Here is a 26718-nt window from a genome sequence, read left to right as displayed (position 1 = left end):
AAGTTTCTTCCTTTTACCTAGTTCCTTCTTGAGACTAAATATTTTTGAGAGAATTTTCATCTTTTTTGACTGCAAAAAGCCTTGAATATTATGCCTGGAAGAGGGAATAGCTATATACTGTGCCAGTTTGAAAGGTTTATGTAGCTGAGGGTTTCCAACAATTCGGAGAAAAGAAACCAATTCCTTCCTAGCTTTACGCTACAGCCGTCTCCAGACTCCTACGGACGATATAATAGAGTTTGTTACGATTTTTATCGGTTTCATGATTCAATGCAGATTTTTGTTTATCATACTTTCAAGTTCTTAAACAGATTTTAGTCTAAATTTGTTAACAAGTATTTTTTAAGTTTTTAAGCATTCCTCGCGTAACAGATTGCGTACATATGTAAAAAAAAAAAAAAATGCATATGTTACAAATACATTCTGTAGTAAAAAAATCTTGTTTTTAAACTTTACACATTAATAAATAATATTTACATTTCTTCTTGTAAAAAAAATAAAAATAAAAATAAAAATAACAATTTTATAAATATATATATATATATTAATATATATATATATTTATTTATAAAATAATAGTGATTAAAATGAAATCCTTCTTAAGGTTTATCTGCAGTGCCCATCAATGACGATAAAGTTGGATAAAATGCAATTGTAATTGCCAATATGAGCATAATACATGGAAGTGCGAAAAACAAGTTCTGCAAACAAAATACATATACATTTATATATAATATAAACTGATTATTACTATGAAGCAAAATATCTTAAGTCATATTAGAAGGGTCTAACATTTAAATATTTTGAAGATTTCGTACATTTTGTTGAAAAAAACGCAATTTTCAATAATATCGAAAGTTTAGAGATGGCACGCACATGTGGTTGTGAGAGCTGGCTATCAGCACCCGGAAAATTGTTCTAAAGCATTCCAATTTTATTTAACTATTAAATTTCTTCTACCTAGCTTTATGAATTGTGTTTAGGTACCTCATTATCATAAAATGGAAAATCGATAAATTCCAAGGGGACTCAAGAGCTTTTTGGGTATATAGGATATTTGAGATGATACAAAGTTTCAACAGCAAATTATTCAAAAAAATGCAATTTTGAATAAAGCGTTTCCCAAGTAAGCGGGCAATTGTTTGTTTAATCATTATGGCAACTGAAGATGAATTAAATGGGTCTCGGGTTTCGACGCACCTCTCTCTCAATGATATCACATTACGCATGAATACTCACAAAATAAGGTTGATGACTAATAGCTTGGTAATCTAGTTGAAGATCATGTAACTGTCGTTTTAACTGGGTATTTTCTTCATTGCAATCCATGTACCTCTGACTCACTAGAACTAGATTCTCTTCCAGAAGAGATACCTGTAGAAAGAGAGTAGAAATAATTCCACAATTTTTACTGCACAAGATTTTTTTATTCCGCTTGTGATTCTCGCATCAAAATCGACTAATAGAAAAGCGTGATGCAATTATTAAATTTTTAACTATCTAACCTTACCTTTTGTAATTGATCTCCTTCACCCTCCTTAGTAACAGTAGTTCTTAAATGTTCCAATTGCTGTAATTCTTGACTAAGTCGAGTATTCTCCGACTGGGAATTATGAAGCTCTTCTTTAAGCCTGGAATTAACAATTTTATGGTAAAAAAAAAAGATGCACACATGACAATTTTACGAGCACCATCGCAACACTTCCAACGTAATAGCAGTAGGGTAATGAAAAAAACTTGGAATTGAATAATTAGCAGTAATAACATTAAAAATCTTACGAGAGAACTTCAGCTTCTAACATAGAAATCATTCCCTTAGATTTGAAACAATCGTGAGTCAATTTATGCAGCTCATCTCTTAGTTTGTTATCCAGAGCTTGTTCCTGTTGTTTTTGTTTTAATGAATCCAGCTCGGCAGTAAGGACTTTGAGTCTATCAGATAGCTGGGCAGCTTCATTCCTACTTTGTTTAGCAGATTGTTCTGCTTCAATTAATTGTTCTAAAATTGTCAATAAAATGAAATAAAATTAGAAACTGAATTTACTATATAAACATATAAAAGAAATAGCTGTCAGTTGGTAACAGACATACTTCTAAGGGTATCTTTTTCTTCAATATTTTGATTGCGCCTATTAAGATGATTTTCAAAATCGTCCTGTGTCACACTATCTATCACGAATTCTTCGCATAATTTTCTATCACCTCCTAATGCTTCTTTAATTACATGGCAACCATCAAGATCTTGGGAAGTCTTCTGAAACAAAGATAATTAATTTAAACAGGGAAGAGATTAGCTAACTTCTCATAATGGTTTATAACGATTCTAATGCCAAATTATCTTCCGACACTAATAAAATAGGTGTGATAGTTTTTTATTCATAGTTAACTTGACGCAAAATAAAAATGGTTGACGCCGTTTAAGCAGAATTGAAAACCAAAACAAAAACTGAGAAATTTATTCCGTCACACTGCACATTATCTGATTTTCTTCAAACTGGAAATTCTAGATGAAGGAAATGCAAGATGGTTTCCTACCTCTAAATTTGGCAAAGTTAAACTCGATGTTTTCGTTAAATGTTCACTAGATGATTTCACTTCGTCTCTCATTGCCAGATTGATGCCGGAGTAGTCGCCAACTGGCTTGTAGTCTTCTTCACTTTTAGTTTCTTTTATTTCTTCTAGTAAAAAAAAAAAAAAAAAATCAATAATCAAAATAATTAGGCAATAAATAAGTGGAACAATAACTTACCTTCCAAGAAGATTTGATTCTTCGGTTTGGCTTCTAATGGTTCCTCACAACCGTTTGACACCTTCCCTAAATCTGACGTCCTAATCTGAAAGTGGAAATTCATCAACAAATAGCTTTTAGCTTTGATGTACATTTGTATATATGTATATAAAAAAAATAACGAGTTGCAGCAGCTAACATCTATAAGTTAACGTCGGTGATCTGTTCAGAGAAGAAAAAATTATTAATTACAGAAAATAAACCAGAGATCTAAGAAGACCTCAAGCGACAACAGGTACATGAGGCTATGGGCAGACGAAGCAAAGCGTTACTTCTTGCCAGCAGGTAGTAAATTCTAGCTGGCGAAACCCAAATATTGAGCGCGAACGTTATATCAACATACATACCAACTCTATGTCGGATACACAAAAAGGGATTGCAAGTAAGATCGATAAAATTTATATCCAGCTATTCAGTATAAAGTTCCAAGAGAACAGCTCTGGTTCCAAATGCAAAATGGTTACAAAGTTGTGGCTTAACCCAAAGCAAGTCTTTTTTCCCTTAATAACCCAAATTGAAGTCATCATTGTTTGACTTCATAGCCAAAGTATATGGCTTTGCTGGAGCTGCTTGTGATCCAGAGAGGTAAGTGGTCTGGAAGTAAAAATGGAAGCAACTAAAGGTCTTAGAGCAGCTTTAACTATGAGGGAATCAGGGTTGGAAACTAAGAGAGGATCAGAGACTAAATATTAAAAAAAGGTGGTAAAAACTGAAGAAAATAGCTGGTCGGTCTATGAAAAGGTCACTCCAATTAGCATATAGCAGAAATGAATTCTACATGAAAGTGCATTCAAGTGTTATGGAGGAACGGAACTAAGTCTAAATAATAATTGACACTTTATTGTCCAATATGTTTTCTACATCGTAGTAAAAACAAATGATAAATTTAAGTGAGACTTACTAAGTAACTATGGTTTTGCACTCAGATACACTACCTGTGCATTAAGATGAGACTGATCTATAGTGAGCTGTTTATCCGAGGAACCAAAATACTGTAAAAGATCCAGTTGGGCAGTTAAAAGATCTGCGGCTTCTTTTTTCATTAGCTCGTCTTCATCTTCGGCTTCAGCTTTCAGGCTATCTTCCATGCCAATATCCTTATCAACTAAAAAATCAAAAGAAGTATTAAAATACCAAACCAAAACCTTTGTTTATTTGGTTTTTAACTTTTAACTAATGGCGAACTCTGCCTTATGTGCCTTTAAAGTTATAAATGGAACGTGTATACCCAATTATTTTTAAAGTGTCTTTTTCTTTATCCCTCTAAATAAACTTTACAGGCCTTCTATAATTGCAAAATTCAATAAAAATTGAATTTAATAAAAAATGATTTCTTTTGTAATCTTTAAGCTTCAACGTAAATAATATGCGGCAATGTTTTATTTTGTCAATGGATTTTCTTACATGTTAATCGTATAATATTAACTTAATGATTTATAGCTAATACAAACCTGGGGATGGACTGCTCCGAAGGGCAAATGGTACTTTTGAGCTTGGCGCGTTTAAGTCTCCAAGACCTGTAGTATCTTCTTCTTTATGAAATTCTAGTACCTTTTCCAGTTCCTGGTTGCGCCTATGGAGTCGATCAATGGTTTCTCTGTGTTCTTCTTCCATTTCCTAGACATACAATGATTTATTGATGTAAATCACGCGTATACATTTTTTATATTCCAGCGAAATTTCAATTCTAGAAAAAATATTTTAAAAAATACAAAAACTGAAACATTGCAAGATCGCAGCTTAGATTAGATAAAATTATATTTTAAAAAATTATTCACACGAAGCAAGTTTTAGTGAGCGTCAGCATCGTGTTTAGTGCCTTCTGGCTCAGTAACTCCAACTCCTGACACTACTTACTTAAATAGCATTCCGGATAGCCAGTTTTTTTCAAATTAGGCATTATGGTAACATATTTAATCCTTATAAAATACTTGTTACGGAATAAGACTAAACATTTATTGAAATGGCACTTTCTAGGAATATCTAACCACCCATTTTGCCCTGAAGTGCTATTGTTTGAAGTTTGAAAAATGTTTCAAATACAAGTTGTAGAACTATTTATGTGCAATAAGTGTTCCACAAGTTTACAGATAATCGTATGAGCAGTTTTGGTAAGAAATCTCAAAAAAAAACTGCAAAATCGATTCATCAGTAAAGTAGTCACTTTCAGTTGGTTGATTTGTTAAAAAAATTATTTATTTCGAGTTTGATTGTCGCACCTAAACCCAGATATCAAATTTGAAGTTACTGCGGTTTTTCGTTTTTGAATCATGCTGACCACACACTCCACGATAGTCAGGCAGAAACACATAAAGAAAAACTTATGTTTCCTTACTTTTCGATACATTCTGCCCACATTGCTTGACCCAACTTGTAAACAATCGGACTACAACTTGGCCAATCGTTTGAAAATCAAATCTTTTCTTGTTTGTTACTAGCATCAAAGTTTTTTCATGAAGTAATTGCATACTTTACCCGCTTTGAAAAATATTACATCAAAATCGATCAAGATGTAATTAAGGGCATTAAAAAAAAAAAAAAAGAAGAAGACAGCTGTAAAAAAGCTTCACAAAACTAACAGGTTTTCAATACGATTTGGTAAAGTGTATCCTCCGCTAGAATGAAAGTGTAACATTTTTGACATCTTATAATATTTTCATTAGAAGAATTCTCAGATTCGGCCATCGTTTAACACAAAGAATAGGTAATAAATAAAAGCTGCGTAAACAAAGCGAAAGCTAACATCTAATTTAAATAAATTTTAGCAATTTAAATTACCTGCAATTTAACTTCTGCACTGTCTGTGCGGGAAATTTGTAAACTCAATTTCTGGGCGAGCTCTTGAACGTGTATCTTGCTTAAAGTTAGTTCTTCATTAAGAGATGTATACTGTGCTTCTAAGTTTAAAAGTGACCTGAACATTATGTTCATGCTTATCAGTACTTTGCATTTCCAGTGCGGTATAATAAACAATATATCGAGAAATTAAGACTTTCTCTTACTGCCATTTACAAAATAAAACGTTTCTTTAAAACTTAGTATCCTTTACTATAAGTTTCATATTGTCATATATGCAATAAAACAATGTTAAGGCAAAAATGCGTCTTAAACATGTTAAGTCGTCCCAGCTCCTTCTGAACCCCAAAATCAATGTTACAAAAAAAAGATTTTCTACAAAACTATGTGTAGTTCTGTAGTTAGTATGCTAAGATCAAAGAAATTCTTGGGTTTATTTGTGTAAAAAATCGCAAAAAACTGAAACAAAACAAAAATAAATATATATATATATGCATAGTAAACCGCGAGCCCTAAAAATGTTATTTCCGGTAAACTCAAAATCATAAATCTGCGATAACGGATTAACAAAAAGGAAAAATACAATATTGTTATCATTGATGGCAAATATGATCTTTAGTAAAGAACAATAGGTTCATTGTACCTTTTTACTTTATGTTGCTATTACATACATACTTTTAAAGAAATTAATACATTTTATCCCATAATTTTACCTTTTTACGTCCTGATACTTTTGTACGGCTTCTAATTTTTCCTCAAGAATTTTCTTCAAGAATTCTTTGGCAGTATTTTGATAAACATTTTTATCCTCCTGCAGTTTCTTTAGCTCCTCTTTCACTTTGTCTTCACCAAAATTCTAGAATAAAGTAAACAATGGTATAAGTCATTCTCAAAACAAGAAGCTGGTAATGGCCGGAGTGGGCATCCACAATTAGGGGATTCTTCCTGTCTTACTAGTTGGTTTAGACTTAGGAAACCATATAAACTATCAATTCTAAGGGGGAGTCACAGCAGAACTCTTAAGATCGCAGTAAATTTGGCTATACAACAACTCCCTAATTTTCCACAGTTACTGTTGAAAAATAAGTTAATAGACTAACCTTGCTATAAATTACAAGCTGAGATTCAAGTGCATCTACTCGCGTGAGAAGACGGTCCTCGGCGATCAGCGCTTTCCACCCTTGATCGGTAGCTTCTCTAATTGTATTCAACATTTCTTGAAGACTGGTCAACTTACTTTCCAGCAATTGTTCCCTTTGAATCGCTTCCTAAACATTTCAAGATTGGTTAGATTAGTATATTTTCATGAGTTCGACTACTAATATCAACTATTTTGTTAAACTAATGTATTAAAATTTGGCTAATAATAATGTTGCCTATAAAAATTAAAATTATGAACACAGGAATATCAATTTTACCTGGAGATACTGGTACAACTCGTATAGGTTTTCCACCGGAACATTGTTGGATGAAATGACTGAAGTAGAAAGACTGAAAAAACAAAATCTGATTCCATATAAGTATATCTTCAGAATCCGCGTTATATACAAGAAATCTTTTTCCAGTCTCCAAAATATTTAATTTGGTGTAAGTATGTGAAAAAAGAAATATATGCATATATTTGTTTAAATAATGGCAACTATTGTCATTCTAATTTACAAACTGCGCTTTTAGTCCAAGTAATTTGCCACATATAATACAGAAATTCGTATTATTTAATTTATATTGTACTAGAAAGTTTTACCTAGCCTTGGCTTCTTTTCCATCGGGCAAGTAAAGTTTCAGATTAGCTACAATACAACCATGTGTGACTAAAACAATACGGAAAAAAAAAAATCAAATGTAATTTAGTTGGTTTTTAGCAATCGAATAAATTATGAACATAGAAGGTTATATCATGCACTAAATTACGACCTTTTCTTGTATTTTCCAAAACATCTACACCAAACTGAACTATATCTCCTGAACAGACTTCCCTAGGAAGTGATTCTTCACTTGATTTGCTCAAACGATGATTGTTCACAAAGGTTCCATTACTACTTTTTGTATCCTGTAGGTAGAACTGAAACAAAACACTACTTTAAAATATGGTTGAAAATGAACCGACGATCCACATAAATCATTGTGAATGTTTTTCACATTCCACGCCACATCCAGCCCTCGAAATTTTAAATTCCTCTTCTCATTTCCGTGACTGTGGAGAGGTCCGAAGAGGTAGCAAAGACTAGGCAACTAATTAGATAATTAGAACTAATGTAGCGGGGTTCCTTGGGCGGTCGTTGCGTCCCTCCATCAACAAACTTTGAAGTTTTGAGTTGGAAAGTTGAATCTTGCCGCAACATGTGACGACAATTTATCCCACTAGCCTCATTATTCGTAGTTTCAAGAAAACCGTGAGCGCTTTTACTTAAGAAAATTATGAAGACTTAAAAATTATATTCTGGAAAATAGTAGGTACTCCCAGTTCTTTTTCTTTCATTATTTTTTTTAGTTAGTTAGTCCTGCTACATAGATAAATATAACAGCACACACCAATTTCTATTACTGGAATCACTAAAACACATATATTTGCAGCGAAAACTTAGCACGACTGTAATTTCTTTTTTATCTGAAGTAAAAAAAAGACAAAAAACTTTTGTAACTCACCTTTCCATTACTATACCAAATTAGGGCATGATTCCGTGACAAAACCTTACAGTCAAAAATTGCATTATTAGAGGCAGGCCTTGCGCGGGCGACAGATCGTCCAATTTTCACTGGTTGATCCAAACAAAGTGTCCTCTCCTTAAACCAAAATTAATACTCTTTAAAATTAAAATTTAAAATGGAGATACACCAACCATCATAAGCCAATGTTATAAATAGAAATGTAAAACTAAAATCAAGATCATATACTTCTAACGTTTACTTACTGGAAACGGATGTGAGTTTGGCCTGCAAGTAAGGACTGCTTTTCCGGACATGTTTTGTGCCAATCACACTACCATGATGTTAAATCCAGGGTCATCAAGGCTGAAAAAAAATATATACACAATGAAGGAAATGCAATTTCTAAATCTGTGAATTAATTATCTTATGACAAGGTGGAGTGAAGTCGACCTTAAAAAAGCTATAGAAATTCAAGAATGTGTCAGAATCAGCTTAAAGTACGAAACAATGATATTACTGAAGTTCATAGACTTCAGACAAGCATATGATACCACAAAACATGTTGACATAACACACCTACCTACATGACGAGGAGCATTAGTTGAAAGTACGCAGACATTCAACTCCAAGTAATGTTTTAAAAAGAGTTAGCCTCCATCACCATCTAGGTTTTTTGTAACAAAATAACGATAAAATAAATGTACGAGATTTTTTCGCTAGACTTCCTATCACAAAAAAAGAAAAGAAAAAAAGAAGAGTTCCACAGGGGTCAATATAAATTTATAGTTATGACAAATGACATAAGGCAGAATATCTCTAAGAGATATAAACTCTACGAGATACTTGTTGAGAAGCAGAACAGGGTGTTTTTCTTTCTTAGGAAACTAATGCAAGAAGCCTGTCTGGATGTGTTGAAAATGATTTACACATGCAATACTATTCTGGAGTTCTTCTTCCGAGGCCAAGAATGTGCTGTATTATCGGTAAAAAGTACTATCAGATAAAAGTGGTACGAGCAATGAGAGGTACGCTATAGAGAGCCAACTGCAGACCAGTCTACCAAGATCTGCAGATACTGACAGTGCTAGCTTTTGTGTCTATGGCTATCTCATCCGCAAGCAACGAAACATGCACTAGAATTACAGGAGTGTATCGCATCCAGTACCATTTACTCGACTGAAAAACACCAACTACAGTTCACAATCGTTTCTTTTAGCCATGTTAACAAATTGCAAGAATGATTCGGCAATTAAAAAATAAACATTCGAAAAATATTTTGAAAAATCCACTAAGTAACTCTGTATATGATATAGAAGAATGTTTGGTTTGTTTTAATTTATTAATGATTACTGTGATAAATTATTAGGTGCCTTTTATTTTTAAGATACTTAGCTTTTATTGATGTCGCCCGTGCTTTATCTAAGGTTTGAGACAATAAAGAATGTTATTTGGATGATTTTTTTTGTCTGCTATTTAGAGAGTAATTTAGGTTGCTACAAATCAAAGCAAAAGTGACATGCGATAAGAAGTGGATTTACTAGCGAAATTTTATGACAAGTGATCAATGGTTGAACTGCAAACGGCGTTCACAGTATGCACAAGACAGCAATTAGAGAAAAAACTTTATAAATTTCCGATCGACATTATATTCTGGCCTTCGCTGCTAACAATCTGATAGTATGTACTTGGCCACGCACCTTATTATCAAACAAACAAGTTTTAAGAATTTGATGTCATTGAAACTTTTTACATCCCTCTATAGTTCAGACTTCTTAGCGCCATCCTCTGACCTTTGTTTCGGTACATGGCACACTGTTGAAAATTTAACAACCATCAGAACTGAACCTAAATGCAGGCCTTTATTGATATCAAACTCAAGGAATGATGGCATCGAGAAATAAAAGAGCTGGCATTAAGTTGGTTTACAACTGCTTATCACAACAGGTCATACATATATTATTTATTTATTTTTCAAATCCAAAAATGGCCTTTTATATACAACGCAATACACTGTTTGTTCCTTAACAATGAACAGACTTTTGGCTAATAAATAATCAATTAATATTATGGCTGGATTACTTTGACTGAAGAGAAGAATAATTTTAGCTAGTTAATAAATTTTCAATGGTTTTTTGTTTGTTTGTTTTTGTTTTTTTTTCACAAACTGATCTAGTTCTTCTATTTAATAAAAATAATAGTTCTAAGGAATAGCATTTAATCGCATTCTTACAAATAAAGGAAGGGCAGTACATTTTTATCTTGATGTACTGAAATGCTGTAAGTATTTCTTCAACGGTTGATGGTATCTTTGGTCTGCCAGCAAAACAAATGGCATGGCTTTTCTTTATTATTTCCAAGTAAGGAAGGCCGGTATATTTTTTATTTATGATTTGAAAACACTTGTACTAAAAAGACAAGTTCGAAAGATGACGGAACAGATAAAGTTCCATTCTTAAAACTACATTATCATAAGGTTTCACATTATTTATTAAACTTGGTACAATTAAAGATACTGGCCAAATCATAATGGAGAAAAATCGGCAGATAAGTTGTTGGGTGATTACAATTGTACCTTTTTGAAAATGTGCTAAATAAATTAATTAATATTAGACTTACTTGAATTTGTCCAACTTTTCGAGCAGCCTGCTGCATCTCAAGTGACTTCCATTCATGCAAATTATTTAAAAAATATTACTAAACAATAATTTACGAAAGTATAATGGAACCAATCGAACCAAACCACCCAAACATTTAATGTAAAAGTTTTACACAATTAATAATAAATCTTTACACTTTTCCATGATTAAAACGTTCATAAAATTCACAATTAACAATTTAAACATCGTTAACTTATGTTCCATAACAGGTTCCTCTAGTATAGAATCAAATTTACAGCTGTTTTCCTTTCCAAAACAAAGAAGTCAGTGTTCAATGCCTAGATTTTACATCAGTAAAAATTTAAGTTGAAGACAGTTCACAAACATTCTAATAAATTGAATTGATTGAAATAAAAAAAGGTGCTTTATGTTCATTCGCTCTTTCAAAGAAATATAAAGTATTTTTTACTAATATTTCCGAATTCTTGGGAGGGCCCATCTAACAAAATAGGTATTTGTTCTCGTTCTTTTTAAGAACATATTGCATTCTTGCTGATTTACGATTTGACTATTTTTTCCGAGAGTAAACGTTTTCAGATTCCGCCTAGAATAAAATGTATGGCTAATATTTTTTTTGCCAATAAACGCTATTTCTGTTTGTATGGATGGTTAGGGCAGTTGCTGGCCTCTGCATCTGGGGACCCCAGTTTGGGCTCCGATGGGAACACACCTCCCTTGATTTTGGTAATGATGCATCTGCTTTTCAAGCGGAGTTGGCTGCCATTGAGGCTTACTCCGCTGGAAGGGATTTGCCGGTACTGATATTAGGTTCTTCACGGATAGCCAGGCTGCAATTAAAGCTCTAGCCGCTCTTAGTAAGAACCAAATTTCGGTCAATTCTTGCCATGCTGCTCTCAATTTGTTAGGTGCTTTGAATACTGTTTCGGTTGCTTAGTCCCCTGGTCATTCCGGGATTCCGGGTGACGAACTTGCTGATGAAACAGCAAAGAAAGAATCTGTATTGATAACAATTACTGATGGAGCAGTGGATTTTAAAGGAACATCGGAAACGGTGGAGATCCTGAGCTGTCTGCCGTCAGGCTAAGGAAATTCTTGGCCAGTCGAAAACGGCTATGGTTAGCTTTAGCAGATTCTGGATCTGCCAGTTGGTTCAGGTGTTGAGTGGACATGCGAATTCAGCGTACCATCTTTTCAAACGCAGCCATACCCAGTCGCCGATTTGCGCCGGCTGTGGTGAGTCCAATGAGACTGTGTGGCACTTTGTAGAGATGTGTCCTGTTTATTATAAAAAAGATTGTTGAATGTTTCCCAACCGGATATTGAGGCATCTGGTAATCTTAACAAACTTTTTAGGTTTTCTCAGTGCACTGGGCGATTGAGTCGCAATGCTCCCTAGTGTCCTGTCACTGCTTTATTAGTTTATTGTACTGCTATCCGGAAATTTTGAGAGAATTTGTTGGTCTTGAAGCCCCGGTATCTCTCTTGAGATGATGGGTGGGCGGGGAACAATGGGCATTTTGGTGGAACCGCCCTTTTAATACAATCTACAATTTTGTATCAGAATACACTTCAATTTGCACCCAACCAGTCTACTACTTGGGTAAGCTGCCCTTATTGAGTTGGTGAATATTAAGTTTTAGCGATTTTTTTTAAGTAGAAGAAGGCTCCGGTGATACAAATGTACAAGGAATAAAGAAAGAATTGTCATCTCTCGGTATATTGTTTTCCTAGTTCCATTTGAAATAAAATTTGAATTTAGTTTTATGAAATCTACGCATGTTTCTATCGAAATATTCAGCATTTCGTATTCTGCCAAACAACCTCGTAAGTGCAAAACCCAATTAAACGGAATCATATGTCAATTTTTCTATATATGTATCTGTCAACCTTTAATTGCTTTTATCGGTTAGCCATTATAATTTATTTTACTGGTTGTTTTTTATTATTTTTTCAAAAATTTGAATTGGTAATTTGAAAGCAAACATTTTGCCCGAGGGGGCCCCATGAAGCGTAAAGCCTTGTGCCCATATTCCGCCTGCCTGGCCGAAAAAGAATAGTGGTTTATGTCAAAGAACATAAACATTTATTTACAATCAGTCTCTACTTTTTGAATCACTATCTTTTTGGGCCTTAATCTCTGAAATAATCGGATCATTTTTGTTATCAATTCTAGCATCATAGTAAAGTGGGTCGTCTATCGATATTTCAACACTTCGTTTCTCATTGATTGTTTCGTTATATAGACGGTAAAGAAGAGACTAGAGCAGAGAGTAACCTTTCCATGTTGAGTTTAGTGGGTCTAATTTATGATGTGCCTTAATTCATTACATTATTTTAATTATAATTCAGAGAAATATAAAGTATTACAGATTGAGAACACTGACTTTTTGATTGCTTTTCATTAAAATGGTAAGAATTCTTTTATTTTTTTCTCATTTATTTTGAAAATGAATGACTTGATCTCTAGATATCAATGATAGAAGTGTTTAAAATGTTCATAATCAAGAAAAAAGTAGGTATTTAAAAAATAGTTATATTTTTTCAAAAATATAGTTTAGTTATGTTGATGTATTCAGTTATAGTTTTATGGAATAAAATTGTATTAGTGTTATACAATTTTTTAAATATTTATTTCGACTAAGACGTGGGCTTCTGGAAGAAATAGAGAAATATCTCAGTTGTACATTAATACATTAATTGAGGTTTTATAACAAAGACATACTTAGCAACATCACTTGTACATTTGATAGTAAGTCCGCACTATACGCTCTTTTAAGCCCTTTATTTGTGTTAATGAGATCTTAAAGACGAGGTGTAATTAGTTACTTCAGACTGTCAGGAGACCTTACTGTCTCAAGTCCTAGGGAGGCTAGAGAGGGACTGCTTGGAGATCCAGATGAAATTTTGATACCAAAATAAGTTATTTGTCGTTTGGATGATGTTAGGGATGTAGAAGCAGTGAAGTTATAGATCACGTATCACCGAAAGGGTCTCAAGGAGTTTTTGCGGGTTCCAAGCCAATTCAATGAATGTTTTAAAGAATAGGTTTAAGATAAGTCGCAAGTGTAGGTTCATTATTAGCTACTCGCTCAAGTTTGTCACGGTGTTAATCCAACAATGCCAGGCTACGCGGTTGATCGTGAGTCTCCTGACGGGCTTCTGCAGAATTCCTACATAGCGAGGATATCCTGATTATCTTTTGCAGGAAATAGAAAATGTCACTGAACGTATTATGAACGTGAAAAATGTATACATACCATCACACTTTGCCCAGGACCACCTCACTAGACTCCTAAGTATAATTAGACAGATTGGACAGGATACACTTACTAGTGGGTATCAAATTAGACTATCTGGGTCACTGTGGCGTATGTTTTCTGGTTAGTTTTAATGAAATCTTATTTAACATCTAGTTTAATCAATTATAGGTGGAACCTCGAAGCATGTGGGCTGTAAACCAATTCGCTAAAATACTCAAATGACTGACCAAGTGAATGCAGCTTTTAGGCGTTTTTACCAGTTATAAAATATCTTTTTGGTATAAATGGAGATAGGTCACTTAAAGCGAAGGTCTCGCTGTACCTGTTAGTGGTCTGATAAACTAACACGCAACTTGTTGTGCACAACCAATTTGAGAAGCCGATTTGCCCACCATTCTTAAGTGCATACAACAGTAATACGGTTTTCATTCTCATCCCCACGTAATGTTAATGAAATGAGTGAAGCATTCGAGTTGATTATACTTTTATATTTATGGCAGGTCTCGGTAAATGAAACCATTTAAATACTATACAAGTGGTATACATTTTTTCATTTCAGTGCCGAAATCAAGAACAAACTGTAATGTGATCTTGCTGAAGGGGGGTTCGAGAAGAAAGATTGCATAAATAATAAGTACGTTTCCTTGAAGGGGAAAATCATTCTTTCAAAAAGTAAGGCACGTAAAAAAAAAAAAAATAAATAAATAATGTATAAAACATGACGACTCTTTTAAAACCTAATAAGTTATATTAGGTAAATTATTTCATTGTTAAAGATTTTTACCAATTTTTGTTTTAATTATTGTTTTACAGTCGGTGATTTCTGAATTTATGAAAGGTTTGCCTTCATATAATGAAGAGAATTTTTCCAAATTCCAAGTGGATAATCATACGAAGGCAGGATATAAGAGACCACCCGTTTACATTGCCACCAAAGACATACCTTCAGAACAAGGCAAGTAATTTTGATTTAACATTCACATAACATAACTTTTTAAGTCTTGATTTCCATTTACCACTCCCAGGTCAGGTATCCTGTTCGATTAACTTTTACTTTAATTCTGTTACGGTTATTGGTAGTTGGACGTAAAGCCCTCCTCAAATAATGGATGTTACTTACGTTCCTTTTTACTTGTTCTGTTACGGGGCATACAAAATGATGCAATAAAATTTTAGCAGTTCAGTAGAGGAAATATCTCAAATTTGTCTTCTAATCCTAATTTTCGCCTCAATTTTTAGTTAAAATCGAGGTAATCCGAAGTGATGCTGCAGGCAACCTTGCAGACTGCCTCAAAGCCAGCAAGAAATGCTATTTATTTTTCTCATTGATAAATTATTTTTTATGTTTTCTAGTTATTGTTACGGAGCGCACGAACATTCTTCTGCGATATCTTCACCAGCAATGGGATAAAAAGGTATATTTTTGTTTCTTTCGCTTAATTTTAGTGACTGATGTATGTGTGTCTTAAGACTATTAGGGAATAATTTTTTTTTTTCACTCTCATTAATGATCCTGTTATCTAAGTAAAAAATAAAATCATAGCTATATGGGGCATATTATTTATGCTTCTTTGATGAGGGTACATGGGTACTTAATTGGGTAGACAGGTTGGAAATAAGAATTAATTATAGGGCATGTTTATGCTTATGGTGGTCTTAATTTAGATAGAAAACTAAGACTTTTTGCTGATGCTTTATTGGTCGCAATATGGCGGCATCTAGCTACTACAGCTCCAGCGAATAGTTCCAGGATCGTTTGAGATTACGAAGGAAACACTTCCGGGTCAGGCACATTGCCGTCTCATTTTACTTTTGTTCTGAATGCTCCGGCATCTAGGCAATATGTACCAATACTCGTCAGAATGTCTATCCAAGGATGTCTGAGGAAATTACGACACTGGAATTGATTATTCTTCTTTATGATCGCTAAAGCAATCATTGTTTATTAGGCAGCGATTATCTTATAAACTAAATGAAATTAATAGTTTTAAAATGAATAATAGTTTGATAAAATTATCAAATTAAACTTCTTACGGAATAAGAAAATCTGGTTACGCCTCTGTATATAAAATGTCTTTAAATGTAGCTAAGTAGTCATAATTTTAAAGTAATATCTTTCCTTTACTCATATTAATAAGCTGTTTTTTTCTTTGAATATTGATTTCAGCACTTAAATAAGAAGCGAGAATTAAGTGAGTCTGAAGAAGATGATGAAACAAATCTGAATAAGAAAGTACGAAGAGACTCATAATTTTGTTGCGGTGGATAGCGACTGTGAACAAGTTAATGCGGCCGAGTGTTGACATGAAAAAATAGAAAAAATAATATTTTGTCATTTGTAATTTTTTTGTTCGTAACTTTTTACGTAAAAACATACATAGGTTTAAATTATTAGCTGTACAGAGCTAATTTTTAAGTAACAGCCTTATGTCTCGCGATGTCAGGTTGGCCGCATGATAGAAAGCGAGTATTTGGTATAGTCGAGAATCTTCACGGCGGCTTGTCTTTGAATAGTTTTTTATTCATCATTTATTATTTCTTTCGTAAACATTACGAACTTGGTATTTTAAATACTCAAAAATGATAAATTTGTCTTACCTCATTTACTTTTTTTTATTTAATGTTTTAAAAATCAGTCTTAGAGTAACACCAAAATTCGGATTTGACTTGAGATTTTAAAACGTTAGTAATATATATATATATATTATATACTTTTTTCGATTAAAATTCGTGTAATGTACTGTGATTTTTTTAGTTTGTTAAAACAACGATATTTATTTCACTTAATTTTAGAAATATCTGTGGCCAGTTTTTTTTATTAATAAATTTGGGAGTGTCTTCTAAACATAGGTAATAAATAATAAAGTCTAAGTTGGTTAATTTTTACTGGGATATGAATGCATATACTCAGAGCTGTATCTCTCTTCATCCAGTGCTATCTAAAGCTCGTGAACCGTGCAGCTGCCTCTGAAAAAACATTAGAAACAATATAACACGAAACTTGGACTATAGTCCTGACTTACTCCTTGAAGCACTGAAGATTTATAGCCGTTTGAATTAATCGAGATGTAATCTTAAGCGAAAATTGTTTAAACCGCTCTTCGTTTCTGTTCCGTCCTGAAACTAATCTCCTCCAACCCAAACAATTTTTTGTTTATTGTTTTAGAGTTAAAGGAAGTTTTTTTTCCGACTGCAAAATTCTTCAAAGCGGATCTGACATAAGCCTCGCAACCAAGAAAAATCTTAATCTACTACACTAGAAAAGGATCCTAAGAAGACCTCTAATTAGCATTTTATATTCTATATGGGTTTATATATACCATTCCTTTAAGCGAATTCCCTTCGGCGAGCAATTCCCGGATAGATTGGCTTGGAAGAAACTCTGTGTTATACAGATAGCCGTTTATACGTGAGGGGAAACGCGCATTTGCCTGGAAGCTTTCTGGTGATGGTGAAAGAATACACCGTAGAAAGTTCCCAGGCTCATTATTTGAGCCTTCCGAGATGTTCTTATTACTCAGATGTTCTGCGTATTGTATAGTATATCAGTTGTTTTAAAGCTGCATAAACAACTTTGTGTGTCAACACTATAATTATGGAAACATAACAGTATTGATCTAACATATAGTGACTGAGCAAATTGTATATATTGATTTAATGAAATTTTATTTATATATTATTTATTATTTATTGATTTGCACTGATTCCCTGTGAAATATTTCTCCAAAAAGTGTGATAAAAATATATTATTAAAGTTATCTCTTTAATTAGTGCTAATAATAAAATAATATGTACGGAAAGTATATTTTAAAAAAAGATAATGTAAAATAAGAAAGGTTACCATTTGTATTCAATATATTATGCTGAAAAACCAATACGAATTTGGTCACATTCTTCATACCTTCATTATCTACTTTTAGATGCCTTATTATTATTATTTTTTTTTTAAGATGAGAGTCTTGGAGAACCCCCTAAAATGACTTTAAAACAGAACATCATCTTGTCAGAGATCCCTCAAGTTTTACATTTTCATATGGTCTGACCAATTTTCTTTACTGCCAAGTACTACTTCGAGGAACTTCATCAAATTTACAAAGCAATGCTGTTAACCTACTGCCTTAATGTCTCAAGAAATTTCTACATTTTTCAAAAAATAGGATGCTTACTATCTTTTCTCCGATGGGAAAGAAACAATGTCTTTTTTTTTGTTTTTTGGTAAATAGTTCATTCTTGTTAACCGTCCACATATATATCAAGAACTTTTTCATTTTTTCCACATTTGGGAAAAATAGATATAAGCATCTCGTTGATAATAATCAATCTTCTCTCAGAATTTATTTAAAACGGAGCCTTGACATTCCGTTTTACATTTTACAGTGTTAACAATAGTTTTGACAAATAAGACTTTCGATTCCATTTTTTTTTTTTGCTGATAAAATCTAAAATACATTGAAAAGGCGCTTTCAATAAAAGTGTAAAATCACCCACGAATGCATCTTCCTGAAAAATGTTCAAAATAAAAACTGTACTGACAAGGGTACCTGATTGGTGCTGCTGCAAAGTGGTGGCGAGTTTTGAAACCAACTATAATCGTCAAGCCCTAAGTAGGTCCTGCCATTTGGTGTCTTTTTTTGTAAACTTATTCACCCTTTCTAATGTTCCATTTTTTTCTTGCTGTCACTACTCATGAGGGTAAGCGTTGCAATCGTAGCAAGTTATCCGATTTGAGTTTAAATCATAAATACATGTTTTCACAAGAGCAGTTCGTTACTCAGACATATGCTGTTCTTAGAGAATAAATTTGCTGTAGTCTTAAACGCCTCACGTTTATTCAATATGTTGTATAGGTTCTATAGGACTATAGTCCTATAGGTTATCTACAGGTTTTTCCATCCTTTTTCCCTGCATTCTCTATCATTCCTATCCTGAAGTTTCCTTTATACTACGCATTGAAGGTTGTAATGTAAATACACATAGAAACTTCAAGTTTATAATTATTGTACATATTTATAATAAAGTTTATTTATCTATCTATCTATAGTCTTATAGGGTGTTCTATAGGACTTAAATCCTGATTGCTAGCTAGCCGTCTAAAAGGCTGAATTTCATTTTTTAAAAATAAAGCACTGGCATCTTGCAGATAAAAGAAATTATCGCCAATAAATAGTTTAGGATAAATTATAAATCTGTCGTCGAATGGTTCCATTGTTCTTGGAGGATTTTGTCTCTTTGCTCAAAAAACTACCTCGCGGTACTGTTATAAAATCTTACGGTAGATTTCATGTTTTTGCTGCGTATTACTTTCTATTTCTATTAGAGCAGCAGTTTAGGATACTTGTTCAGTAGTGATGAATAGTTCTACACATAGATACGTGTGCCAGGAGGGGGGAAGCTCTTAGACTGTAGACAACAAATTTAAATTTAGTGGTTACGCGCGTTTCTCGAACAGTGGATTTCTCACGTAAAAGTCGATGAACCAAAACCAGTATACCAAAATCGGCCCCCTTATTATAATTATGTGAATGCTCAATTATATGGGATTGCTAAAAGAAAAATGGCTAAAACGTTTCACACAAGATTATTATTATTATTATTTTTTTTCTTAATGTAAAGAAATTTTACAATTTCACACATCAATAATTTGATAGAAAGTGCCACTAGCTGGGTAAAAAGTAATAAAAATACTGATGTAAATTGGTTTTGGCCGAGATATTTAAGTGGAGAATGCTCGATTGAGCATTAACCGCTCTGGGTCCACGTTTAAATGTTATAGTAGATGGAATGTGATTGGTTGTAGAACTTTCTTTTTCTTTTTTTTTACTTTAAGGGATTAACTTTTATTTATGGACGTGAAGAAAACAGATTGAAATAGGGTAGTGGGTGCTTCTAATAAAATACTATTGATGAATTAAACTTTGTGCTGCGCAGTAAATAAGTTGTAGTTAACATTATAGGATGAAAGCCATTTTATTTTGACATTAAACTGAATTTTTTTATTTGCCAGTTAGAACCTCAAGAGAATTAAAAAAAAAACAGAATTATATTCAAAAATCTTCAAATAACCATAATGCACGTTTTTAATTACCTTGGCCCATCATGCATGGAATTTCGGCAGAATTTCGTATGGAACATTGCTGCCCTGAAGGACTTTTAAAAGCCAGTGTTCATTCACCTTTTCGCATCTACGAACAGGGAAAAAAAGCAGTATATTTCGCAGTGAGGTATATGACAAAAATGTAATTTTCAACACAAATAACTAATTAATGTAAAATTTTCAATACATCATAAATCGTATAAAATAAAATACGGGAATTAAGAAACATTTTTTTCAACACTGTTACATTTATTGATGGACATTGAAAACACTTTTGCAAAAATTGAAGAAAAACTGAACAATTTTATTTGATAGTAATGTTAGCTAGAAATTTGTTCGAAAGTTTGTAATTAATTATTAATATTCAGCTTAATTTACTATTTCTAATGCTGTTTTAGCAAGGAGATAATTGAGACTCATTGTTAATAAAACCGTATTTTGCAACTCAACAAATCTGGTTTGTAATGTAAAACGTTTCAACCTTTTTTTTCATTTATTTATTTCTTTATTATTACTGCAGGATATACCGAGATGCTACGATAGCCGAGCGGTTAGAGGCGAGACCTGTGAAGCTAATAGGTATTGTGGTACTGGGTTCGTTTCCCCGGTCTTAGGTCTTGGATTTTATTTAATGGTTAATAAAAGAAATTTACAGTAAAGTTTGTTTGCTAGTCGCCTCCGTCCATGACACCTGATTTGGTAGAAGAACGTAAAGCCCGCCTGAAAATATAGGCAATTACTTACTATCATGTATTACCACCTTATTATGTAGAGTGTAGAATTTAAAATTGCAGCCTGTTCATTTTACATACAAGAATGCACTTACTATTCAGTGTTGCCTTGACGAACCAATAGTTGAAGAAGACAGTACTTTGGAAAGTCGCTGATATGCATTTGAGCATATGATGAGTTCAGAGGATTGAGACTGATACTTGAAGGGCCCTCAAAATTTATATTTCATATTCCATTTAAAAATGAAAATATGCACGAAGGAAATATAATTTATGCTTTCCTGAGATTAGGAAAACTTAAAAATTGCATTCTCGTACAATTAAGAAAATAATAATAAACGAATTTTCTCCACCTGGCGAAAATGACATTGTTTCAAAACTATTCGTTAAGATGAGTCACAAATAGGGGCGTGCGGATTTATTAAACCGGATGGTATAGTTACGCGGACCCCGATTTCACACCGACTTGGCTGCTCCTCGGAGTGGAAGTAAATCGGCACCCTCCTGCATCTGACAATACATTACTCATTGTCTTCGCTCTTCACTACAAAAAAAAAAAAAAAAAAATTATTACAAATAAAAAGTTACTGACAATTTTCATTTCTCCATCATTTCTCTCACTGCTGAAAAGAGGAATTCTTGCGATCTAGTCAAATTTTTCTAAACTAACGTTTCACGGCGTACAGGATTTTTTTTAATGGAGAACAGATCAAACTTTGAATGGAAATTACATATCCTCTAAGCACTCATGGGACGCCTAAGAAGCATCACTAAGAACTAATGGAATGAAATATCAATTACCAAGCTATCGTCTGAAGTTGTTAAGCAAAGATGAAGCAACAAAAAACTCTAAAAAATTTATAAGAAAGGTCATTGTAAAGTCGACAAAGATTATTCAACCAAACCTCTTCCATTTAGAAGATCTTAAAATTGCAATGCCATCATAATGAACACAGTTTACGCCTTTTTTTATGTATCATTTGTTTTAACAAAGGACTATATTATGGAAGATAACTTGACATGATTTTGTAGAAAGACTCAAGATACTCAATCTTTTTTAAGAAGAAAAGAAAATGGGAACAGACAGTATGGAGATAAAATTGAAGACTGTAATGGTAAGACTATAATATAAAATTGAAGTTGAAGACCATAATAAGACAATAATCAGCTATGAATACCCCCACTACTTATTTTTAATATTATTCTCTAAGTTGTAACTCTCAAATTTTCTTGAAATTCTAAATATTTAATTATACCCAACACTACTCCACTATACTCAATGGCGAGTTACTTTCTCGAACATGGATTTTTGTAAAGTCCGCAAACATATTAAAAACATATATACAGCTAAAACTTTTAATTATATCATTTTTCTAGAAAATATATTTTTAAACCAGTTCTCTTGAAGGGATGGGATATGTCTTCTAGAGAGATTAGAGCTCAATTTATTGAATTATTACGACAACCAATTAGGTATCTATTGCACGAAAATGCTTTAGGATCATTTTCGAGAAAGTGAACAATAAATACATTGGGTAAAGAGGTATTCCAGTTGAGCAATTTTCTTTAGGCTCGATTTTAAGCCCTTAATTGAATTTTACTCGAAAAATGTTTCAACTAAAAGTTATAGATGTATAACTATGCAATTAACAAATTAAGTTTAAAATGAAATTCATTATATTAAGAAAAATTAACAAATGCTCGAAATAAATTGTATGAAACAGAAGGTTTGTTTATAAAATAAATTTAAAAAAATATAAACAGTAAACATGAAGAATACTGTATAATATGTACTGTGCAAATACAGCAGCATTAGCAGGCAAATAAAACAAATAGAAACACGAAGAAGCATATGGATACGTAGAACAATGGGCTACAATCAGTATACAACGAATAATAAGTATTTTTAGAATTGAATGGGCGGTTCGTTAATATGACGGAGTTGGTTCATGAGATGAAGCAAGTTGGGGGGCTCTCGTATAATCTTTTTATTTGATTTGTTCATTCTAGCTTTGATGTTATCCAATTCTTACATTGTTGACACGTATATTGTTGTATGAGATATGTTACTTCAACATATGAAAACTGTTCGTGGAGTCAATAACTCCAGCAAACTGGTGAACCAAACCAATCCGAAATATAAGTTCTTAGAGTCGATCTCAATGAGCGAATTCGCTCAATGTAATTGATGTTGCAGGTTTTCCTCCATTAAGTAGTAAATAAGTACTATAATTGATAAAATATTTGTAAAGATTACACCAATAGAACGAGAGGTACAGCAATCCAAATAAAGAAAATGTAAAGCTCTCAAAATTTATCATCTTATATCTTCTTTACGAACATTGAGATTTAGAAATCTATTACCACTAAACAACTTGGGAAAACTTGAAAGCTATATTTTGAAGTCCCCCCCCCGGCGCATCGACGTCTATGGTCATTAGCGCCTAAGTTTGAAGTTATAATCGACTAATTAGAACGACTAAAAAAATACTTCAAAAAGGTTTAGAAAACAATTCCGTAAAACAACTATGGGAAACCATGAATACTAATTTAGAAATTAGTCGATAAAAAAAAAGATCAAAGAATACATCAAAATGGCTTAGATACAATGGCAATTTAGAGATACAAAGACGATAATTTAGAATAGAACTATTAGGCGATAAAAAAGAAAAAAATTATAGAATAAAAAAAAAGAGTTGGTCAAACTGCTTAGATAACCTTAATTTATCAGCTGATCTGCCTGACCAGTTTCCGGCAGCCATCTTCAACTCGTTAGTCGTGTCTCTATATTACCGTGAATTTTTATGTGAATATTAGTGCGTGTTAAAGTGAAATTCTACTTTGTAAATTGTGTTTAAGTTATACTTAGTGCGTGATATACAGTTTTAGTGCGAATAGTGTTGTGAATTATTTTAAATAGTGTCAAGTGTCAAGTGCTATTGGACTGGTGATTTACTGAGATGCTGATGAACTTGGATATACTTTAAACAAGGTAAGACTTTATTATCAATTGCTTGTTTTAAATTTCATTTTTATTATTCTTGCATGAAAATTGCATGTTATCATATAATTATTACTTAAAAATGAATATTAATGCTATGTCTTGACTAAGTTCAGTGTTAGTTAATTCTTTAATTTTGAATACTAAAAAAGTATTTAAATTGGTTTCTAAACATATTTGATGTGTTCTGTAATATTCTCTTTTTTATTGACTAAAAGTTAAACATTACCTCTCTTTGTTTCCCCAAATTGGTTTTTTGGAATTGATGTCTAAACCTTTTTAATGTATTCTTCAATCTTTTCCTTTTTATCGACTGTAGTTCTAATTTGGGGTTATAGCTTCCCCAAATTATTTTTTAAGAATAGGTTGCTATTCCTCTTTAATGTATTCTTTGATCTTTTCTCTTTATTCGACTATAAGTTCAAAATTATTATTCCTTCAGAATTCAAATCTTTGTATCTCTTTTCGTATTCAGATTCTAATGAGTTCTTTACCCAATTGTAGAGACATAAGTTAACTGGTTTTAATATCAATGTTTTTGTTATTTTAGTTAATGACAAATAGAAGTTTAAACTTTTAGTGGTTTGTAAATTCCTTCAAATTTCAAACGTATATGTATTTTTTCTCATAATTCTGATTTTAATGCTTTACCGAATCGAAAAGAACAGTTAGCTCTATAACTGGTATAAATTGCTAGTTATCTTTAGTAGTCTTAGCGTAAACCGCTCTTTTAGTTGGCAATCTAGCAGTTAGTTTCTTACTTTTCTTTCGTTTATCAATGAAAAAGGTCGACCCGGTTTGTAGTATTTCGTCCTGTACTATTTAACAGTTGTCTTTAGCGGAAACAATTCTTTTATTTGATCTCTTTAACAGAAACTTACAGTTTAAAATGTTAAGTATAAGGGTTGATTAGACTACAAAAGGTACCCAAATCAGCAAGTACCCATCATTTCATTAATATGTACTGCATTGATATCATTTAAGCCATTTTACTGCATTAATTTTAGAATTTATTAGATGTCACAGACCCTTATGCTAGCCACTTTCATCTACAAAATATTCGTTCAAGTAACGCACCATTTAACTTAGATAAACTGTAATATCTATTAATCTGCAATAATCAAACTATTAATCACAGCTTGAAAAGAAAAACGTTATATGTTTATTTTATTTATTTAGTTTTTAAATAAAAATCGTCGGTTTAAGTTCATTCTTCGATTAAAGTGATTGTTACTTTATGTAATAATCAAACGTTAAAAATAATAGGTAATATACGGGTAAAATATAAACAAAATCTATCGAGTAGTTTACTAGATATTTGAATTTAAAGTTTTCACTCTGTAAAACGAAAGCAAACTTTAACCCTAAATATCTCGTTTTCTGCTCGATAGATTTTTACGAAATTTTATACAATAATGTAGTAAAGTTGTCTCCATGTACGGGTAAAATATAAACAAAATCTATCGAGTAGTTTACTAGATATTTGAATTTAAAGTTTTCACTCTGTAAAACGAAACCAAATTTTAACCCTAAATATCTCGTTTTCTGCTCGATAGATTTTTACGAAATTTTATACAATAATGTAGTAAAGTTGTCTCCATGTACGGGTAAAATATAAACAAAATCTATCGAGTAGTTTACTAGATATTTGAATTTAAAGTTTTCACTCTGTAAAACGAAAGCAAACTTTAACCCTAAATATCTCGTTTTCTGCTCGATAGATTTTTACGAAATTTTATACAATAATGTAGTAAAGTTGTCTCCATGTACGGGTAAAATATAAACAAAATCTATCGAGTAGTTTACTAGATATTTGAATTTAAAGTTTTCACTCTGTAAAACGAAACCAAACTTTAACCCTAAATATCTCGTTTTCTGCTCGATAGATTTTTACGAAATTTTATACAATAATGTAGTAAAGTTGTCTCCATGTACGGGTAAAATATAAACAAAATCTATCGAGTAGTTTACTAGATATTTGAATTTAAAGTTTTCACTCTTTAAAACGAAAGCAAACTTTAACCCTAAATATCTCGTTTTCTATCAAGTAGTTTATTAGAAATTTTAAATGATTAAAAAATACTAAATTAAACGAATAATTTCAAGCGCTAATGATATGATAATTTCCCATCAAAGCTTATAAACTCCAAATTACAACATAGAGAAGTCATATGTGAGATAATAAATAGTGAGATCTATTTCGTATTAAAAACAGCGCAAATAGTTCTAAAGGCAATACAAAAGTGAGAACATTAATTCATCTAATAATATGGCACTCTCAAAGCCTTCAATTATTTGAAAAAGGAGAATAGATTAAATTGCTCGATAATTAAGAGTGCTTATTTCTAAGCAATGATGTTTTAACTGTTTGTAATTATCCAAGTAAACAGTGCCGCTAAATAAAAATCTTTTTTTTTTTTATCTTGAACTGCAGTCATGGCAAGTGTGCATCTATGATTAATGCTCCAATGTTTGTAGTTATCATCTATTCAACAGCAATGCACCACGGATGAGTTGGTTTCACTTTAAATCGCCTGTCATCGTGTAGAAAGTGTTGCTAGAGAATAATATGTTGTTAAATGAACGGGAGGCTTTGGATTATTGTAGGAGCGTAGCTAGCCGACACCCCTTTTTAGCCTATTGTGCCATCTTTACATGTGATAATGCAAAGAGGGTTAATAATTCTAAGAGTCAAGTGTGTCAAAAATGAGTACGTAACAATGAGAACTCAAATACTGCCATTCATAAACGCTTTATTATCTTCTTTTTTATTTGGTAATT

At 32.4% G+C, this 26718-nt stretch overlaps 2 protein-coding genes across 6 annotated transcripts; one reads left to right on the top strand and one right to left on the bottom strand.

Moving 5' to 3' along the window:
* Nucleotides 1-470: 470 nt before the first annotated feature.
* Slmap (Sarcolemma associated protein) lies at nucleotides 471-11112 on the bottom strand. Of its 3 annotated transcripts, none has more exons than XM_074142817.1 (18): nucleotides 10850-11112; nucleotides 8497-8596; nucleotides 8231-8368; nucleotides 7499-7646; nucleotides 7329-7395; nucleotides 7003-7075; nucleotides 6685-6852; nucleotides 6298-6440; nucleotides 5567-5702; nucleotides 4240-4405; nucleotides 3724-3893; nucleotides 2750-2834; nucleotides 2536-2678; nucleotides 2092-2251; nucleotides 1780-1999; nucleotides 1511-1631; nucleotides 1240-1374; nucleotides 471-701 (listed from the first exon to the last, which is right to left on the bottom strand). In XM_074142817.1, exons 2-18 carry the CDS (start codon nucleotides 8545-8547, stop codon nucleotides 600-602), a joined length of 2226 nt encoding a protein of 741 aa, XP_073998918.1. In that variant the 5' UTR covers nucleotides 8548-8596; nucleotides 10850-11112; the 3' UTR covers nucleotides 471-599. The 3 variants fall into 3 exon arrangements, with proteins under 3 accessions (XP_073998918.1, XP_073998916.1, XP_073998917.1); XM_074142815.1 differs by having other exon boundaries at nucleotides 472-701; nucleotides 2092-2254; XM_074142816.1 differs by lacking the exon at nucleotides 10850-11112 and adding an exon at nucleotides 8814-8939 and having other exon boundaries at nucleotides 472-701; nucleotides 2092-2254.
* Nucleotides 11113-13075: 1963 nt separating this feature from the next.
* Nucleotides 13076-17986, top strand: LOC141461656 (DET1- and DDB1-associated protein 1). Of its 3 annotated transcripts, none has more exons than XM_074142864.1 (5): nucleotides 13076-13260; nucleotides 14671-14783; nucleotides 14925-15066; nucleotides 15465-15526; nucleotides 16279-17986. In XM_074142864.1, the coding sequence occupies exons 3-5, from the start codon at nucleotides 14943-14945 to the stop codon at nucleotides 16360-16362; spliced, it is 270 nt and encodes an 89-aa protein (XP_073998965.1). In that variant the 5' UTR covers nucleotides 13076-13260; nucleotides 14671-14783; nucleotides 14925-14942; the 3' UTR covers nucleotides 16363-17986. The 3 variants fall into 3 exon arrangements, with proteins under 3 accessions (XP_073998965.1, XP_073998966.1, XP_073998964.1); XM_074142865.1 differs by having other exon boundaries at nucleotides 14671-14788; XM_074142863.1 differs by lacking the exon at nucleotides 14671-14783 and having other exon boundaries at nucleotides 13079-13260.
* Nucleotides 17987-26718: the final 8732 nt, after the last annotated feature.

This window comes from Rhodnius prolixus, unplaced genomic scaffold (assembly GCF_049639745.1).
Source record: "Rhodnius prolixus isolate KJV_2025 unplaced genomic scaffold, Rpr scaffold_12, whole genome shotgun sequence".
Lineage (NCBI taxonomy): Eukaryota > Metazoa > Arthropoda > Insecta > Hemiptera > Reduviidae > Rhodnius > Rhodnius prolixus.
This window is presented reverse-complemented; position numbering and strand designations above follow the sequence as displayed.

What these genes read in the sequence shown, in the direction of transcription:
- Slmap (XM_074142815.1), bottom strand. Translation starts at nt 8,547, where the DNA reads ATGTCCGGAAAAGCAGTCCTTACTTGCAGGCCAAACTCACATCCGTTT. An exon ending in AAGTATCAGGACGTAAAAAG is followed by an intron (nt 5,703 to 6,297) that starts GTAAAATTATGG and finishes CATAATGTTCAG; the next exon opens with GTCACTTTTAAACTTAGAAG. An exon ending in GTGCAGAAGTTAAATTGCAG is followed by an intron (nt 4,406 to 5,566) that starts GTAATTTAAATT and finishes TTGTATGTCTAG; the next exon opens with GAAATGGAAGAAGAACACAG.
- LOC141461656 (XM_074142863.1), top strand. An exon ending in AGACATACCTTCAGAACAAG is followed by an intron (nt 15,067 to 15,464) that starts GCAAGTAATTTT and finishes TATGTTTTCTAG; the next exon opens with TTATTGTTACGGAGCGCACG. An exon ending in ACCAGCAATGGGATAAAAAG is followed by an intron (nt 15,527 to 16,278) that starts GTATATTTTTGT and finishes TATTGATTTCAG; the next exon opens with CACTTAAATAAGAAGCGAGA.